Source organism: Clinocottus analis, unplaced genomic scaffold (assembly GCF_023055335.1).
Source record: "Clinocottus analis isolate CAN_PGR_092001 unplaced genomic scaffold, fCliAna1.0.p SCAF_7, whole genome shotgun sequence".
Lineage (NCBI taxonomy): Eukaryota > Metazoa > Chordata > Actinopteri > Perciformes > Cottidae > Clinocottus > Clinocottus analis.
The window spans coordinates 19,606,077-19,626,916 of record NW_027176229.1 but is presented as its reverse complement, the minus strand read 5'-3'; the positions used below and the strand labels follow the sequence as shown (position 1 = coordinate 19,626,916).

At 43.9% G+C, this 20,840-nt stretch overlaps 1 protein-coding gene across 6 annotated transcripts in view; it reads right to left on the bottom strand.

The window, feature by feature from the left end:
* Positions 1 to 20,840, bottom strand: part of aopep (aminopeptidase O (putative)) — a 66,241-nt gene that overhangs the window by 19,360 nt on the left and 26,041 nt on the right. For 3 of the 6 annotated variants that reach the window (XM_068566694.1, XM_068566693.1, XM_068566695.1), the window contains exons 9-14: positions 20,289 to 20,391; positions 19,968 to 20,075; positions 19,387 to 19,424; positions 17,372 to 17,432; positions 12,758 to 12,820; positions 11,426 to 11,512 (exon numbers count right to left, since the gene is read on the bottom strand). In XM_068566694.1, the coding sequence (XP_068422795.1) occupies positions 11,426 to 11,512; positions 12,758 to 12,820; positions 17,372 to 17,432; positions 19,387 to 19,424; positions 19,968 to 20,075; positions 20,289 to 20,391 (460 nt within the window). Of the gene's footprint in view, positions 1 to 11,425; positions 11,513 to 12,207; positions 12,406 to 12,757; positions 12,821 to 17,371; positions 17,433 to 19,386; positions 19,425 to 19,967; positions 20,076 to 20,288; positions 20,392 to 20,840 lie in introns of those variants that run through there. The other 3 variants (XM_068566697.1, XR_011077038.1, XM_068566696.1) reach the window with 3 other exon arrangements.

Genomic DNA, 20,840 nt, shown 5'->3' with positions numbered 1-20,840 from the left:
TTAATCTCTGGCACTTTGCGCTTTGACGCAAGCCACAAATCTCCAATGAATGCCTCCCTTGCCTCCCTCTCGCCATTTCTCCTCCTCCCACAACCCGTTGTTCCATTCCCGATGGAGACACAAACAACTCCTCAAAACACATTTCCCCCTGATTTTTTGGGAAAGGACATTTTCTTGTCGCTGCTTGTGCTACTGTTGCTCTGGGGAGACCGGCATTGGGCCTCGTCCTCATTGTCTCTCGCCACCTTCACCGGGGAGGGTGTATAACAACTATGCTCCATGCAGGTGCCTTAACCGACCAGTAGGAGTCACATCGGAGGATTGATCGCGGCTCTCGAGTGGTTTTTTCCCCCTGCACCGCCCGTATGCCTTTGAAAGAGAGAGGCCTTTGAAACAGAACTAGAACAAAAGGACTCTGTTTGTGTGCGAGGGAGAGAAAAAAATCCGCAGCATTTGTACAACAGTGACACATCCAAACAGCGAGACGTCAGCTTAGACAAAGAGAGAGGTGAAGAGAAAGGGATGGTGGAGAACAGAGACACACAGGATGTAGTCATTGTATGTTCATTGGGATTGATTGTTCGTGATTAGAGCTTAAACTAACAACAATTTAAGGAAATATTCTTGATGGAACGACCCATATGTCGCAATTCTCGTCGTTGCTGTTATTGCTTTTTTCCCCCACATGTCCATGGAGATGGTCTATATTCTGCTTCGGTGGATTTTCTATCTGCCAAGAACAAAATTATGAGGGATATTCAAGACGTCTCGATCCAAAATCATCACCGTGTTGGAATTCAGTGAGAACCGGATGCACACACGGACACAATGTATTCAGTTTTATCGCAGATTACTGCTGCTCCGTGAACACATCAGGTACGGAGGTATGAAATGTGACTCTGAAAATAGCAGAGCACCCAGCTTCAATTTCCTCATGTCATTTGTTCTGGCCTGATCCTGAGTGGGTGAGAGGACCCTGGGGGTCCTGGTTAAATATTATCCCTGGAGGTTGGGAAACTAAAAAAATAAAATAAAACAAACAGCAGCTACCAGCCACACTGTGGTGTCCTTTAAGGGGTTGTCGATAAATAGTGTCAGTGACGTGTGCTGCTTTTGAGTCTAATAATTATCAGGGTTAATAGGGCACAGAAATGTTTAAAAAAAAAGAAGGTATATTTACAAGCTCATGCCATTGCACGCTGGTCATTTTACCATGTCATTTCCAATGGTTAGATTCCTAGACACACACTCTGAAGGCAAAAGTCCCCCCTCACACACACACATCCATGTACACACACAGGCAGCTCTGATTCATCCATTCAACTCAGGTTTTTCTGTATGACAACAATAACAGGGGCAAAACAAAAACATGCACCAGTGATAGCATCTACTGCTGTTGAAAGATCCACTGAGAAACAGCCGAAAAAGAGCCAGAGCGGGAGGAGGAAAAATGAGATAACTCTGGCCGGTCGAGTCCAACAGGAAGGAGAGTGGCAGCAAGACACGAGAAGGGGAGAGGAGATAGCAGGGAGAGGCTAACGTAGCCAGAGAGGCTAACGTTGCCAGAACTATCGGAAAAGTGAAAGGTCTAGTTCAGGAAGAGACTGAGTACACCTTTCTGCATTTGTGTTTGAAACGCATACATCTTTGTTTGTTGTACTTTGTTCGTTGTACTGTGTGTGTGTGTGTGTGTGTGTGTGTGTGTGTGTGTGTGTGTGTGTGTGTGTGTGTGTGTGTTGTCTCCTGCGTGAACTCCAGGCTGGCTGGGTTTAGGCACTTTGAGCTGACAGAGGTATGTGGGATGGACCGAGCCCAGATATCTGCTGCACAGACAGACATGAACACACAGCTGTGGAACCGTGCACCGCCAAAAACACACAGGAAGAAGAAGAAAAAGGCAGATATTAGAGAATGACAGAAGACACCACAGAAACGGCGGGGAGACGGGAGTTAGAGAGAGACCGACACGCAGAGACAGCAATGGGGAAAACAGATGGAAAGAAATTTAAAACGTGTTGTTTACTTTGCGTTTAAAGCGCAAGAAGACAATCCTTCTGTATCTTTCCTATGATAAGACCTCATCCAGCTTAGCCACACATGATCTCCCAGACTGTGGAGCTGGAGCTGTCGCCCGCACTCTGGCTGCTGGCAACAACTGTACGGCTTCTATATGCGTCTGTCTGACTAGAATAGCAGACTCAAGACTTTTGGCAAAGATTAAGACAGTAGTTTTTGTTGTCATCCCCTGGCAGTGTGAATGCCAGCAGTGGGCCGTCAGGGACAGCTAAGCCTTCTGAACAAAATCAGAAAATTACAGCTATTTTATCGTTTAACTTCTCACAAATACGCGACATGTTTTAGGTAGAAAATGCACTGCGGTACACACAGCGTCGGCGTTGCGATGCAACATGTTCATCAGCACTGTGACTGGTGTTAATGTCAATCTGCCGATATTTTACAGCACTTTGTTCCTTGCAGGAGGACGGATACAAGTTGATGGGAAATTAGATTGTTTAATGTCATGTTTGGCAAGAAGAACATTTCTCAAACTGAAGTTAAACTGGATTACCGATTTGATTTTAAATAATTATCCTTCAATCCTTTATAAACAAACACGCCAAACTTTCACTAGTTCTAGCGTCTCAATTTCAGTATCTCAATCTGTTGGCAGGGTTAAAAAAAAAAAATAATCGCAAATTTTTTTGGAGATATTACCTCGGGGTTTTGAAAGTTGTGATGGGTGTTTTGGGACAAAAACATTTCATAAATCATCCCGCATGAAATTGACCTGAACGAATAAGCGAAGAGCATCATAAGCCAGACAGCCAGTGTGAAGACAAGCTGCCCCTAAACACTGTCTGATCTCTTCGACACTTATTGGTCTCATGTGCAGGGATTTCTGTAATCTTCAGCGTCTATGAGCCTTGTAGTATACAGCTGCCATTACTTTGCGTGTGCGTGTGTGTGTGTGTGAGTGTGCGTTTGACAAGGCTAATTGCGTCGGGGCTGTCTGAGGGCGCTGTCGGCTCCCAAGTCATTACCAAGAAAGACAGATGTTTTAGCACTCAGCGTGCCGCATTCATACGTGCACGCACAGACACACAAACACATCATTACGTACTGCACCTATGAAAGCTACGAGGTGACGCCCAAACCGGGTTTTATGTGAAAAGCATTGATTCATTTCCCACCACTAAAAAGCCAGCTCCTTTTTTTTTTTTTTTTTTTACGGCCCAGCCCAATATTGAACATGACTGTACACTAAATATCTGGCCAAAGCATCACTGGGTTTAACAACGCAAGCTCCACACTACAGTGCGTTTTTATAGGATTGCATTATACTCGACGCTGACATGTGCCATTGATCCAAATTGTTCCAAAGTGAACAATGTGTATTTTGTGCGAGTGACAAAGTGCTGTGCTTGTTTTGTACGCATTGTGGCGGCGGCCATATTCAGCAGGCTGTGTTCCCTCTCCCTGATGTGTTTTCCATGTGTGCTGGAAAGACAAACACAGCTGCACTTTAATGCTTCTGGGATTCAGAATACGTGGATGTGTATACGTATGTGCGTGTGCGTGTGTGTGTGTGTCTTTGTGCGCGTCAATGGTCTTCTTGACCACATCAGTGGAAAGCCTGGTGAAGCTCCTCTAGCTCCGTGGAACTACCCTCTCTATGGGTGTCTGTGTGTGTGTGTATGTGTGTGTGTCTGCGTGTGCGCATGGGCGCGTTCCTCAGAGAGTCATGAAGCCCTAAGTGGTATTTCTGAGCAGCTATGCCTGTCATTAAATAGCTTGTCAGCATCGTCAATCCGGATTGTTGATCTCTTTGCCCCCCTCATTCCCAAACGCATATAAACACACGCTCATGCACGCAACGCACGAAGACTGCAGGGAGTCCCACGGACAAGATGAGACAGGCTGCGAGCTTAAAAGGACCCCGAAAAAAGAAAAAACAGAACTGCCGCTGAGTGATAAATGAGACAAATTCTCTCAAACTCTCTCCCTTTCACTTTCATTCTGTCTCGCTTGCCCCCATTAACACAACACAAATGGAGCCATCTCCTCTCCTCTCCTCCCTCATCTCAACACGTAAATCTTTTTTCGCGTCTCTAAAACTTGCCCCGGTGAAGAATTTCTCTTAGGATTTTACTACCCATCAAAAAAGGGAAAACTGTGTTTTTACTCTCCATCAGCACAGATGTCAGGAACTTAAGGATGAAATGGAGCATAAAAAAGGCCCGATTATGTGTTTTTTCGAAGATGTTGTGATGGCATTAAACTGGAGCAGACAGAGCTCCAGCGACATCAGTCAGAGGACACACTTCTGTCTTTTCATGTACACTTTTAACAGACATTGTGTGGATTTTACTTTCGGTCAAGTTTATACAGTAATATCCCGGCGTGCTACGGCATGAGTTTTACAAGTTAAACTCTGGGGTCACATATAAAGGGAGCATTGGCAGTTTCCAGTGCCATAAAGCTTGCTCTGTAGGCGTAGTGTTCAGAATTAGCACTTAGCGGTATCAGCTTTGTCTTAAAACAAACACCGTACAGACTTTTTTCAAAGACAAGGTGAGCTGAAAGGTTTCATTGACAGGTAACGCTGGATCAACAGCGTATTGATGTACATGTCAGCGGAAGAGAATGGAGGATCAAAAAGCAGTTGTTCGCCACAATGATCCTCTGATTCCCACACAATCTGTGTCTTCTGGTCAGCACTTTTCAGTTGCTGCCGAAAACGACAAAGCCGGTAAGATACTTTTATAGATCGGTTGTTTTACTCCAGCTCTTTTGTCTCTTTAGATGTTCTGGATTCTCTCTTTCTCTCATCTTTTTCTCCTCAGATTCTCTCTTACTCTTTCGCTGTCTCTCGCCGAGCTCAGAAGTTCAGCCCAGAGGGAACCTCATGTACTCAAAGATATGGCGTAATACAATCTTGTGTAGCAACAGTACAGTACGTGTGTGTGTGCCTTTGTGTCGGTCCAGAGTCACGCCTCCAAGAAATGGAATTGTCTGCAGACCATTCCTCTTTCAGTGAGCAGTATGTACTCCAATAGAAAAGGTTAATTAAAAGCTGATGGTCCAACACAGCTAATAAGCTAACATAGCTTCCTGTTGTGTCCACTATCATTCCCTTTGAGGAGCTATGGAAAAAGCTCAAGATCATCGATGAAGATTGCTCATTTCCCTCTTCCCCCGTAACCATCTTTTACAATAATGCATGGTTGCCGTTGCTGCACAGATCCACCTGTTTCATCTGGAACCCATTACTTGTGAACAACAACAACAACAACAACAACAACCCAGCTCAGCCCAACTCAACCAACTCAGCCCTCAGCCCCCCCCCCCCCCTCCCCCTCCACACATGAAGTTTCTGTCATCGGAACGAGCGCCACCGAAGCAGCCCAGGCGGATCTCGCCATCCGGGTTGAAATGAGTCCAGAGAACTGATGCGTTGCTCTTTGCTTGACCTGCCACCTGAAACCAGTCTACCACGGAAGTCCCTAATCAGAATCAGCTTGCCGCTTCAGACAGCACAGCTCCCAGTGGGACGGGGCGCGCACAAACCCTCGATCGCGATAAGATTTTGACGAGCTAAGGAGCACGGCACAGGGAATTGGACCCATAAAAGTGAGCCATAGCCACATAATAAACTCCCTCTGACAGCAACTCATACCGCGATTTAAATATTCCAATAAAGCCATGAGGTGGATTCTTTTGCTTGAGCGCTGTATATCTTGCCATATGTGTGGAGAGTGACTTCTTCTTCCATTTAATAGACAATTAAGAGGTTGTGGCTCACAGTTGTGAACTCGGTGTCTGAGCAGCCCTTAGCTGATCCCCAGTTGGTCTGATAATGGAGAAACACACACATGCACACACAACGTGCGCACACACACACACACACACACACACACTTTTCTTCCGACCATTTCCCATCCTGATGTGATGAAGTCTGGCCGGAAACAGCCATTTCCCTGAATGTTCCCATCTCTCCTCCGGCATACTCCCTCATCCCTGATTCATTGCCAATAAATCACTGAGAGAGAGAGAGAGAGACAGAGGGAGGGAGGAGGGAGAGAGAGACAGAGCATGTAAGGGAAAGTGTACAAGAGAAAGGGAAGGAGAGAAGGCGGCATAAACCAAGAGACAGAGGTGGAGATATGAAAACCCAGATGAAGGAAAATCAAATGTGGGATGTGTTGCTGCCCCGAGTTAGCGTCGCTGAATATGACCAGTGCTCTTTGATGCTGTGATGTCCTTTTGAAGGAAACACTAAAACAGATGCCATAAAAATCACCATTACGATACAGATTTGCCCTATTTCATGAGTTCTGGTCAAACTTCAAACAAACAAGACAAGAGCAAGAGGCAGATCACAATGTTTTGTTACTCAAACATTCTTATTATAGCCCCTAGTTTATTACAATTACACAAACGGCACATTAAAGTCTTTGGACTACGGCCTTTGATTGGTCAAATCATGAACTAGGATTGTATTTGATCTGTTCTTCTCACAAATCTGCAGAGACTGAAACACTTTCCACATTGCTCTGTTGCCTTTTTCCTCAATGCTCTACTTATGTCCATTATGGTGATGTGCTGTATACGCCACCTGCAAGCCCTACCTCACTTAAGAGGCTTTTTGATCATGCCCTCCCACAGGGACTCAGTTACCACTCGTACATCCCCTGTCCAACCATCAACATCACACCTCAGCACAGCACAAGGGATTTCAGTCCCCACTCGAGCGCGGTTCATTTCTCTGTGGGTTTACATTATCTCCGAAAATAGAACTCGGTATCTGTTTTGTTTTGAGGAGCGTAATCTTGTGTTATTTTAACTCTGAGGCCTTCAGTTAGTTCACAAACCGTCCCATCTGCCTTTTCCCCTAATTTTGGGTTATCTCTCCGGCTCATAATAAAAAGCATAAAATGTCTTGAGCAATACTTGAGAAAATGTTTCAACTGAAGCTTGGGATACCTCTTGAGTGAAATCATCAGACTGAGTTTGATTGAAGGCCACAAAATGTTCCAATCAGATGTTTAGTGTGTCCGATTAACATGTATGTTGGTCGATCTTGGATTGGGCAAAAAAAATAATCCAAGTCCACTTAAAGCTTTTTTGGTACGAAACTGAAGCAGCCTTTTTGGACGAGAAGTCAACAATTGAAAGCATCATAGCACTTCAAGATCGACCTTATGAGAGTTATGATGCTTTTGTGTAAAACTTGATATGCACAGCTCAATCTCAATGTCTTTATTAAATGATTAAAATTGCCCCTTAGCTTATATATTATGTGCAGTATAATAAAGTTGGAGGGGCAGTTTGAAGACAGGCTGTTGCTCTGAACTTGTTGTTGTTGTTGTTGACATCCTCCTCAGCCACAAACCTCAACGTGTTCTCACAGTAACCGCCGGCATCGTCCGGAAAGGTGCAAACGACCATATGGGTGCAAATGAGGTGACAGAGTGTCACTGAGATGCAGGCTGACTCATCATCCACCTATTCCGCTGCATCTGTGAAGTCCACACAGAAAGATGTCCCTGCTCCCACATACACATCATCCTCTGAACATGTACAAACATTTAGAGTTTTTAAATGGTGTGTTGCCATTTTAGCCTGTCATACTATTTTTACAATGGTTGAAATTGTTAGGTGTGTTGAAACAATCGGGATACAGGAAGAAATAATCTGTCGCAGGTCACATTTTCGGTTGATTCGGAACTATAATCTCAATATGAATCAATATAACTTTGGTGGACACAATAATTGTGCAGCCTTAGATTCGGGGAGGCGAGTTAAAAATAGTGTGGTGAAGAACGATTTCTGCAGGAATGACAAGAATTCAGGATTACACCATTTCCCGGATTTGTTTATCCAGGGGAAGAGCTGTGTAAACACTTTCGATATACAGAACCTTATCACATGCACTAAAGGCACTGAGATGTGTCATGCTGCATCAATATATATTGTATTCAAAGAACTACACTAGAATATGAAGGCCATTCATTTTAGTAATGTTAAAAACTTTCAAATGAAGTACAATTCAAAGTAGCTCTCCACAATCCCTCATCTTCTTATAATAGGATCAGTTGTATATGCTCATAATAAACACATTTATAATGTTTTATAACCATCATTACCACTTTCACTGACATTAATTCTTTCCTATAAACATTAAATTAATGATCCATTTTCATGCTCGATGCTTTTGCTTGTTTTGCTTACATTTGTATCTTCTAATTATCTTTCTCTGTGCTTTTTTTGTACTTTTGTTACACTGGAAAAGAAGATGGCACATCTCAAAAGGTGTATTCATAATAAACAAATTCCAACAAACTACTTGTACCACTGCATGTGTCGGAGTTTAAATAATGTTATTACAGAATTGCTGCATGTGTAAACAATTAAGCCCATTCTGCAGGCTAGATGTTCCATGAACTCAGAGATTATTGAGCATACTATACGGCAAAGCTGCACAGTGTGGTTTAAGGAAACGATTAGCTATGTTTTGATAGCTATAGGTCATATTTGAGGCAATTTACTTTGTAGTCCAGTTGATTAATACACAACCCAGATACATTACAACCTACACAAAAGCATCGTAAAAGAGCAGAGTGGCCCGCGTCCGCCAAAAACGTTGTCTAAGGTCTCCCGCAATTCGCAGCTCTTTTACCCTACAGGGTTTCCTGTCCTGATCAGCAGGGGCAGACGGACCCTCTCATTACGGAGACCGCAGATGAAAATGAGAGCAAAATGAGGCCCATTACCATGCAGGCGTGACTAATAGACCTCTCCACACACATTGGACCCACGCACGCTCATCACACACACACACACACACACACAAGTTACACGTGTACACAAATAAATTTTTTTTAAAAAAGAGTCAGATGTGCGCACTAAGTGAATCAATAACTTACCACAGAAACAAAGACGACGGGAAGTTGGTAATAAACTTAGGCTCTTTTAAACTGAGCAGATCTCTGGCTGCTCTGTGGGGGTGTCTGGCTCTTTCCACTGGGTGCATCTATAGGTGTGTGAGTCTGTGAGTGTGTGTGTATTTTCCCTAATCATCCATAATGTCATTAGCGCCTAATGCAACTCCGACTCAGCCTAACTCCAGCCCACTAAAAGTCCTACCTTCCCTAACCCCCCTGACATCATCTGACCTGTCCAGTATTATTTCATCTCTCAAGTGCGTCTCAAGTGTCCTTAAATTTCCACTCTTGCTCTTCAATTCCTCAAATTCCCTGCAACGGATTCATTACCTCGCCGGAATTCACAATCATCAACTTCTTACACACCAGCAGTTTCACTCCAATCCGTCTGCACTGGGTTTCCGTGTTCTACCTTTTCTTCATCCTTTCTTTCTCCTTCAATACAATCATTCCACCACCTATTCATTCTCAAATCCTCTAATATGACCTTTCAATTTGTACTTTTCAACCTCCGGCCGATAACACAATTTGTGACTTAAATCCATGTTTCCGATCCAACTTGGATGGATCGAAAAGATAACCACGGGGGATGCGTAACGCCCAGCGGTGGTGTCAAGTGTTGTTGTTCATATTTCACTCTTGTTGCTCTACGCTCCAATTGTATCTTCATCTCTGATTCATCCAAACTTTATCTTCCCTGTCTTTCCCGTCTCCTGTGTTTTACAACCCCTCCTCCCCCCTCTCTATCTGCCCTAATTCTCCTCTCCTCTTTTGCCGATCGGGTCTGCTGCGTGATTTATAGCCTTGCAACAGGCTGGTAGACGCGGGGAAGAGAAAAGGGAGGAGAGGTACAGATGAAAAGAGGGGTTGAGTAAAAATTGGGCTATTTGGCGTTTGAAGTACTTGAAGGAGTAATATAAAATACACCTGGTCCATCCATGGGGCACTCTCTCTGTACACAGAAACAAAGGGAATGGAGGGAGAGGTAGAGGAGCAGAGGAGAGGAAAGGGCTGGGCCTCAGGGGGAGAGGGGTGGATGAAAAGCGAGAGGAGGGGGTCACTTTGTGTTTCCTTTCAGGATGGCTTTTATGGTGTAACTTCAAACACTGACCTCCCACACCCCCTTCACTACACCCCCACCCACCCTCCCTCGATCTCGCTTCATCCGTCTGTCTGTCCGTCCCTCCCTCCTTTTTCTCTCTCTATTGTGTATGACCAAGTGGACAGTAATTGGCTATTCTTTCATGAGGCTGATTTCAGCGCTCTCTGCCACCACCCCCTCACAGGAAGAGGCCCTTTTGCTGCCCCTCAGAAGTGAGTGTGTGTGTGTGTGTGTGTATGAGTGCGCATGTTGTAAATATACCAGACGGCTGGTATCAGGTGGTTGAAGGAGGTGGGGGGGCGGGGGGGGGGCTGCACTGGCTGCGGACTGTACAGGCATTTCATCCCAAATTACAGCACAGCAATTGTCGGTAATCTAATCCAGAAAAATCATGTTCTAAAGTTTTATGAAATTCTCTGGACGACTAGATACAGGTTAAACATGTACACCTTTGCTTATGAATACATCTTACGTTACATTTGTTGGAATGTGTGCTATGAACTAAGTGCCGAGGGGAAATGTAAAGCCCTAAAAAGTCACTGGATCCATGCAGTGATTTTTTTTTTTAATTCGAAGATACCCAGGGGCATTTACCTTACTTATTCATGTCGTAAAATGTAAAGTACGAAAAAATGGGAGGCTTTCAAGTGTTTCCTACAGTCTTGTGATGTCTGAGCATATTGAGAGTGATACATAAAAGCTGCTCTTCTGCTAGCTAATGACTTGTGGCCCCCTCAGTGGCTTATAGATCAGTGTGCGTTCATTAATGATGCAGGCGTGTGTGCCAGTGTGTGTGTCAATTAGTGGGTGGAGGGGATTAGCCATCCCTTGAGAGAACTAATTAGCACTACACACACACACACAGGCAAAAAAACATATTTTTGGGTATATTTTATTTGGTAGGAAACAGTTTGAAACGACAGGAAGAGAAAGAGGGATGCAACAAAGGTTCAAGGCCAGATTCAAACCCAGAACGTCGAGGCTAAATGTTCCCCGCACCCGTCCAGACAAACACAGACGCCGTCCCACACACACATTGGCCATGACCACACAGAAACAGCGGAGGGTGTGTGATGTACACAAGCTCTTAAAAAGGTTAAATATGTGTGCGACTGAACTTACAGTAAACACAGACTTACACAAGTAGAGGGTAGTCTCTCCTCACAGACACAACACAAACATAATTGTGGGGGATAGCCGTGTTGTCGGACAAACATTAATGTTTTGCAGCTGATGAATCGCAGCTTCACGAAAAGGAAGAAAAACCCAAATAGATGGCGAGACAGATGTTTCCGAAAGAGAAAAGTACAGTGCTAAGAGTTGAAGTAGTGCAGCGGGACGGTAGATGGAGGTCTTAATACAGGAGAGTGCTGCCTACCTCTTTGTAGTTCACCTTGGGCTCTGTTCTCTTCCGTTTTCTGCCCTTCCCCTGATGACTCTGACTGAGGAGAATCCATTTTACAACCTGCAGGAGGGAGGATGGGGGGGTGAGGGAGGGAGAGTGTGGGAGGGCGGGGGGGTGAAGGTTGGGAAGAGGGGTAGCGAGAGACAACAAAGTGGGAGGTTTTTGAGTGAGCAGAATTAGACAAGTGTGAAGCAGAAACAGGGAATGAGGGAAAGGGGTGGGGGGGGGGGGGTAGGAGAAGAAATCCGAAAAGGTGAAGCAATGACAGAGAGATAGAGGAGGAAGGAAAGGGAGTGAGAGAAAGAGTGAGTGGTCACGTCCGATAGCAGAGAGTAAATATAAACAGACTTCAGGCGCACTTTCCATCTCTCAAGTGGAAAGGCAAACAGGAATATACAAGTACACACTTTGAGTGAGCCACTGGCAGGCGAGCTTTGACTTTCTCCCTCTCTGTCTCCCTCTCCCTCCCTCCCTCTCTCTCTCTCTCTCTCTCTCTCTCATTAATTCCAACCTTTCAGCGCTCACTTGTGCTCCATATATAACCGACACAAACGGCCGGCTGAGACAAAAGAGTAATAGCGAAAGTATGTTGCTGTGACGGAGCCTGTAGCGGAGACACTCCCTACACGCCATAGATCTCCATTAAACAGCCGATCACTATCAAGGCCAAACTCTATCTCCTCTCCTCCACTTTAGTTTATATCTCAGAACGAATGCACTGTCGTAACACTGTTTGTGAAAAGAGTGAGGGCCCGTAAGGTCGACGAGTGATTTCCAAGACGCAAAATCACTCAGGCAGAAGAATTGGAAAAATATAGGCAAAGCAATTAAGAACAACACGGGAGCTTTATGGGAAATCTGATGGACGGCACAGAATGACACGCAACAGATGTACAGCGCGGTGTGCCGCACTTCACTCAGAGGCAGACAGAGGGAGAGACTGATACGGGGAGCTAATGAGCAAAAAGAGAGGTAGATGGAGAGGTGGAGATAAGAGATGGTATCAAACATTGTGAAACGGAGCATGTAAATGAGACAGAGGAGAAGGAGAAGAAGGAGAAGAAGGAGAAGAAGAAGAAGAAGAAGAAGAAGAAGAGAGAGGAGGCAGCGCCGAGTAACAGCGGCAAAATAACTGAGTGAAGGAAAAGAGGGAATCAGATGACAATCATATCGAGCAGTGTGAGGGGCAACATTTCAAATCTGAGAGTTGCCCCCCCAGTCTGTCCGTCTGCCACTCCCCGAAGATAAGAAGAAGAGACTGGAAAAGAGAGAAGAGGAGGAGAGAGAGAGAGAGAGAGTGCTTACCTCTGCTTTGACTTCTTCCACCAGCCTCGCCTGTGACCACACGGCGCTCCTTTCATACAGCCACTGAACAACACAGAAGAAGGGAAAGCAGTGAGCCGGGGGCAAGTGATCGGGACAGAGTGGAATGCTTTGCAGAGGCAGAGAGAGAGAGAGAGAGAGAGAGAGAGAGAGAGAGAGAGAGAGAGAGAGAGAGAGAGAGAGAAAAGCAGGAAGGGGAGGGTAAGAGAAGAAGGAGGAGGAGGAGGAGGAGGAGAAGGTGGGAGCGCGATCACTTGTTCCTCTGACGGAAACTCGCAAATTGACTCCGGAGGATGAGAGAAAGGAGGAAGAGTGGAGGAGAAGAGAAATAAGAGAAGGAGGAAAATAAAAATCCCTCAATGACTAGCAACTTAAGGACGGACAGTCATCCGACTCCTCCACCATCTCTTACTCGCTCGCATGCACACACACACACACGCACACACACACGCACGCACGCACATACACACGCGCGCACGAACGAAGAGCCGTACATGCAAACACACACCTACGCACAGAGAGCAGCTCGTAGGCACAAACACAGAGCACTTACTCTCTAACCTTATTAAGGCTTTCAGCAGAGCCGCTGCTCGAGTGATGTGAATCACATATCGGAGAGATGACGGGGAGGGTTGTGTGTCAGCGGGTGTGTGTTTGTGGCAGTGCGTTTGTTGGGGGGAAATAAGGACACCGGCGGGGAGACAGATGGAGTTTGTAATGTCACACACACACACACACACACACACACACACACACACACACACAGGAAAGATGCAGCATCATAATGACACAATCTAGGATACACACACGACACTACACACATTCCCACGCACACCCATGCAGCGATTCAATACGATGCCGTTAGCTTTACCGTAGCCACGCACAACCTTCAATACTACAACTGCATGCCTGAGTACTCCTCTCTGGGTATTGTACAAGTACTCTGTCAGAATGTGTATGGAGAAGCCAAGGAGAAGTGTGTGTGTGTGTGTGTGTGTGTGTGTGTGTGTGTGTGTGTGTGTGGGGGGGGGGGGGGGGGGGGGTAGACACACAGAGGTACGGACAGAAGGGAGGTGCTAGAGTGCGCTGTATCAAATGTAGTGAGTGTTGAAGCAGTAAATTGGCATTGTGTAACCGGATACCACACATGGCTCTTTTGCTGCCTATAGATCTCCGCCACCATTCCCTGAATAGCGAGGCTTTTGTCTCGTGAAAACTCTCTCTCTCGTCTGGAGTAGTGTCTGAGTAGTGTCTCTCTCGTGAATCAATATCAGCTTGCGTGTTCAGAAGTTGCACCTCGCGCCCATGAACATGCATGAGACGCGTATGTCTTCCTGAGATCAATACACTGTTTGGTTGAGTGTTTTTGGCTGAATTATTTATGGCTATTCTTCAAAATATAAGTAAAATAGACATAACAATATAGACATAACTATATATATATATATATATATATATATATATATATATATATATATATATATATATATATATATATATATATACCCTAGAAAACAATGCCATAAATATACCAGTTTTGGTATTAATACCAGAACACTAACCTTTCAGGACCGTACTTTGGCTTTTTAGATGAAGAGCTGTCTATATTCAACAAACAAATATCATTCAAATGTGTGTAAATGTGTTATAGAGCTGGAGATAAGCTTTCCTAAATATAAATAAATTCAACAAAATCAACAAGATTTGAATCCAACAATCAGATCAAAATGAAACAGACTTGAATATTTCATGCTGCGAACACAGCTGAGACGGGCTGTTCTCGATTAGCTGATTTATTCAACAGATCTGTAAAACTGAGTTTCTTCACAAATTATCACACAAAAGCAGCACTTTGAATCGTGTGTTTACCGAAGATGTGTTGAGAAGTTTCTTGAAAATGAGTCACTCAGCATAAAACAGCTTGAAAAATTACAGCGTGAATTAAATCTTAGTCAACTGAGACCAAAATGGCCGATTAGTTGACTAATTGCCAAAGAGGAGGCAGCCCAACGAGAGGTATCAAGGTTAACAGAAAGTCCTGATTTTCAGTTTCAGGTTCCAGATATTTGTCATATGCGCCAATGTAGCTTTTTGTTTTAATACTAGGTGAAGATAAATATAAGTTATATAGATGCCAGAAAGTATTCACAGCACTTCACTCTTTCCACATTTTGTTATGTTACCGCCTTATTCCAAAATGGATTAAATTCATTTCTTTCCTCAACATTCTACACACAAAAACCCATAATGACAAAGTGAAAAAAAAAGTCTTTTGCAAATCTATTAAAAATAAAGAATGAAAATATAACATGTACATAAGTATTCACAGCTCAGGTGCATCCTGTTTCCACTCCTTGAGATGTTGTGTGTGTGTGTGTGTGTGTGTGTGTGTGTGTGTGTGTGTGTGTGTGTGTGTGTATATATATATAAAAAAAAAATATCCATTTTGGAATAAGGCTGTAACATACCAAAATGTGGAAAAAGTGAAGTGCACTGTATGATGATCGTCACACACAAAAAAAATGATTTTATTGCTGAACCAGGCAGAAAAAGACAACTATAAACTGTAAATGCAAGTTATCGGAGTTTAGAGAAGGTATGGGCTGAACGCCCTGGTGAATCAAGGGTAGCCTTTCTAAAAACAAAGTCTTTCAGTCTAGATCCATCATCCCAAAGGGAGTGCTTACTCATCTAAACTCTGAGGTCCAAAATAGGTCGCCACTGGCCTCCCCATTCCACATCTCTTACACTGAATGTCATTGTTTATTATTAGGCCAAACCATTTCCTGCCTTTCTCCAATTCAAGCACATTGTCCAGCGATGGATAAGAGAGGAGAGAGAGAGACTTTAAAAATGCGTTTGACTCTACATAATGCACGAGCACTTGCATCTGTAAAAGGTTTCAATCGATCTCCTTGATCTTATTAGCTGGAGACCGGCACATCAAACACGAGAAAAAGCTTCTGCGAGAACACTCCAGCCGTCACCCAATCAGGTGTGAGAGAACGGCAGTCGCTCCACAATGTTCGCCCTAACCTCAGAGGCCCCCCCGAAAAAAAGGCTCCCGTTACGCCACCGCATGCTCTCCAGAAGGAGAAGATTCCCAGACAGCAACAGGAGGGCAGACGCAGAAAAAAAATGCACATTCACACGGCGGTAATTAAGATCAGTTACCATGGAGATGGGAGAATTTAAGAAGCTGTTAGAGTGGATTGATTGTGGCAGCGTGTGCGTGTGTGTGCGTGTGCGTGTGTAGGGTGGGGGGGAATTTGTGACCGTGGGTCTTTCTCAATAATAACAGGCAGAGCAGCACTGTTCGAGACACAGTAACAGGATGATAATGATCCGACAACACAACGATACAATAAACTGCCAGTGATGCCTTCCGGTCCATCAATAAGACGTCGTCATTATCATCTTTCGCGATCTTTCATCGTCGTCAAAGCAGTTTCAAAACGCCTGCTGGCTCGTGGTCACACATCATTTACGCTGTAGTATTTGTGTACTCAAAGCTATCTTACTTCTAATATGAGACATAATTGCCATTACGAGAGCGTCATTACACAGCTATTTACAGCTGGTAAATAGTGAGACAAATGTTAGGCCGCTGCTGTCGTCCAAAAAGAGCAAATGCGTGCTGCACACTCCTCCATTCCTGTCCGTGGAGCGACGTGTTACCCTGCTGGGTTACAACTGGAACACAACATCTTAACTGACATCGAACGATCTCAAAGACTCACTGATGATGAAGTCAGTACGATTCTTGGCACAAGGCTTTCATAAACTGAGCCAATCAGGGGTCAGGAAACACAAAGTGACCATTGAATAGTCATTTAATGGTCACTTTTGTGTTTCCTGACCCCCGATTGGGGGTCACAAAGTGACCGTTGAATAGTAAGAACAAAAGGAGAAAACTAAGAAGAACGAAAAGTTTTGAAGTACCGATGACCTTTAAGGACTGACAGAGAGGTAAAACTGTGGCGGCTGCAGTACATGAGAGGGGTCTGGATATCTAGTAATTACTGTAAAGTAAGTAAAGTTGAGACATCGGCTATTTCAAACCCAAACTAGAAAAAACAATCTCTTTCATAACCAGAAACTGGGTGCTATAAAAAAATACCGCCCTGTGCATGGCAGGTATGAAAGGATCACATCAAGTGTGAAATAAAAAATACTTTGACTGCCTGCATCAATACTATCATACTATCATTTGTTTCCATGACCTCATATGATGAAGAAACAATAAGGAGAAATAACATAATTAAAGCAATTACTTATTTTATAGTTAAAAAGATGCATGTGGACAAAAAACAGAAACGTACAGATTAAACTAATTACTAGTCCAAAATCAATAGTATTGAATTATTGCGCTATTGTGTGATTTGTTTATTATGCATGGATTGTAATCATTAATTTTATACATTACAGCCAAGTGTAAAGTTTATTTTCAGTCATAATTGATTAAGGAGTTAAATGTTGAATTAACGTGATCATTTGGCTTGTTGGTATTTCACTTTTTCTGAAGATAAATTATAGATATTGAAGCAAAATTGTGAAATTCTAATAAAGACAGATAAAAAGCTGGACTTTTCATACCTTTGGAATTCCCGGTCGATCAAGCCAGTCAGCATAAATAGCACCGAGGGTGAGGCCTTCTCTGGAACACAATGGCACGAGTGTCAGTACTATTCCTATTATTATAGCAATGACTGTTATTGCCCAAGACAACCTATGAATACATGGCTCTGGGAAAATATTGTTGGGCACATGGCGGACTTGAAATTTAAGCCAACACCTTAAACAAAAAGAAGGGCACACCCACTGTACTATATAAGGACAAGCATACAGGCATGTGCAAACAATGAAATGGGTTTAGATGTTTGCATGTATGTGTATATTTGGGTGTGACTGAGTTCAAGCGGACGTGTGCAAATGAAAAACCATACACATCATATACGGGAATCAAACAGTGACAGAACTGGCTTGCAAAGACAAATGTGCAAACAAACATTCGACAAGCACTCTGCAGTGTGTATGAAATGAATGATAGCACACAGCATTACACTATAATACCGTATCAAGACATATATCTATTGCTTATTGGAGCAACATAAATGCTGGATTGTTTATCTTTCTTTTTCCAGTTTTCCATAAGTTTCTGTCAATATGTCCAGTATGTTGCTGGAGCGCTTGTTGGGATAGTTGTGCGGTTAAATAGCACTGGGAACTGGCGTATGGCATTTGTTTGAGATGGACCAGCACAGGGGGAACAACAACATCTGAATGGTGGACGCTTCACCTCTTCATTGGAGACTCGGAGTTCATACTCCGCTGTGTACGAGAAGAGCCGATGCCCTTAAAAACACCGGTTTTCCCAGGAAGTGGAAACTAAAGATGTCTTCCGTGACTTCACCACTAGGGAGTTTCATCTCCTGGCGTTTGGTGTTGAACCATCGAGAGCATGCAAAGACTTCACATCGGCCACATCAACAGCGAGACGCCATAAGGTGGGATTACGCGGCATTATGTGAGCACAGTTCGAGCAAACAAAAGGTTAATACACTTAATAGACCACACGGCCTGTCAAATACTCTTCATAACAGGACTGGATAAAAAATAAGCTTCACTTCTCACGAGAGAAGGCAAGGCGTGTATCTACCAGTTATTTCACGTTGATCATTGCGTCTTTATTTAATTGTATAGGTAATTACCCTTAATGGTGATAGATGAGAAAGAGTGACGGTGATGCCTGGAAAACCGCCGTTACTTACTAGCACAAATCAATGAATGCATTGATTTTCTTTCTTTCTTTTTCTTTTTTTAATAGTTTTTATGTTTCGTCTTATAAATATTATGTTTCCCATGTAGTCTGGGGAATGGGCTAGGATACATGTCCCTGCACCCTGCAGAAAGACGACCACGCTACTCAACAAGGAGTGTCTATTCTTATCCTAAACCTTCGAGCGGGTTGTTTACTGAAAGAGGCATCGGATCCAAATATTGACTGTCCCCAACTCCCTCTGTTTAATTCAATCAATCCGTGCTCGTCCGGCAGAACACTCCACATGACAGAAAAGGCCAAAAGACAACATTCAGAGCAGGCAAACGGAAACGAAGAGTTAAAGGGAAGGGGAAAAACAAAGTGAAAGACAGACGTGAGGAAACGGGAGGCGGGGGGGGAGACAGACAGGTGAAAAAAAGAGGTTAATGAAGCAATCAGGAGAAATAGAGAAGTGAATGATTAAGCAAACGCAGAGACGGAGAGAAAATTAGAGAGGAGGAGAGGAGGAGAGCAGGAGGAGCAGTTATCCTTTTACACTTCAATTAATACGAGAGTGGATGAGACTTCTCTAATAGGATTGCTTTTGGGAGCTTTTGCTAGTCACGTTTCCACCGCAGGACCGAGAGGAGAGGCCAAATCAACACATGCTGAGATGTTTGGCAGTAAATCCAGTAAACATACTACTTTGTAAAAGAAAATTTAAAAAATAAAACAGAAAATGTATGAATAACATATCTTAAATTAGTCTGGAACTGGACACGAGGCTACCGCACAGTGTGATTTTAATGTGTCTCGACATTTTTTTTAAGCATTATTCATAGCCACTTACATGTTGGGATAGGTAATCAGCAGCATTTGCAGGAAATCCTGTCAGAAAGAACAAAAAAAAAAAAGAGACAGAAATGGAGGCTTTTATGGAGGTGTGAGAGGAAGAAAAAAAAAAAAAGAAAGAGAAAGGCATACCTGAGCTTAAGTCAAGAGCGCAAGGTTAAACAGTGTTTATGTTACATCCATTATTTAGTGGGAAGACTCAGACAGCCACCGAAGAAACAGGAGCCAGGTGGAACACATCACATATCACACACACACACACACGTACAAACACACAGCGACTTCCAGGTGCGATCGCTCAGCTTCATAGCCCCGGCAGAATAAACACAATGTGGCTGAGCTGATGTGCGGCCATCAATTTGAAATTGCTGCCGGAGCATTTTCAACTATTGTAACAGAGTGGCAATCAAGCCTACATCAGCCTCCCAATTAATTTATGGAAATAACATCGTGCCTCAGAGACGGGTCATATTTAAACAGTTCAAACCTCTGCGCCGCTTTTTGTTACACAGCCTTTCAAGTATAGCTGCAAGTCAACAACGAACTTCTCAATTCTGGTTCCCTATACTGCAGCCTCACCTGAGACAAAATGAGTTGCCCGTGGTATTTCTTCACAAATACCCGGAAGAAGTTGATGAATCGTTTCCCTCCCACTTGACTGGCCAAGAACCGGAGGAGGAAGTAACCCTGAACAAAGAACAAGACGAATAAAGGCAACAAAACATGATCCATCAAGGACAAGACAGAGAAACATGGCAGCAACATCTATAGTCACTACAAGGGCTTCAACACAGAGTGGGCCACCTGAAAGGACACAGGACTTTGTTTATATTTTCTTCTGAAACTCTTTTGCTTCCTTCCTTTTCTACTTCTCCCCGTCCTTTCCCACATGGATCCCACCTTGAGGTAGTGGACTTGCATGAAGGTTTTGTCAGGGTTGAGGGCATGTTTAACCGTGGAGGAGCCAGACTCGCTGACCTCACCGGTGTTCTCCATGTTAGGTCTGCAAGGGGCCAAACACAAATACACAGGAAGATAAGGCAGGTTAGCAGATGGGCACAGACATCCAACACCCACAATATAAACAAAAAAAATACTCAGCAGAAAAGCAAGAACAGAGCGGGACGGAGTTAAAAGAGCCAAAGCATTTGCAGTTGCAGGTAAACCACAATTTCTACAGAGCGCCGTCAGCAACACTAAATCCAGCCACTCAGCCGGTCCTCTCAATAGCAAACTCATTGCCAAGCTGCCATACTTTGCCCAAGGCGGGCTGGAAATCAAGCTGCAGATTTATAATAGCGCGCTATACTGTTTATATGACCTCACAGTGCTGCGCTCTGGCTTTACTGGCCATGACTCACTGAGAGAACACATAACACTTCCACACACACACACACACACACACACACACACACACACACAAAAAGCACCACAAAAGAAGCATGCTCTGGG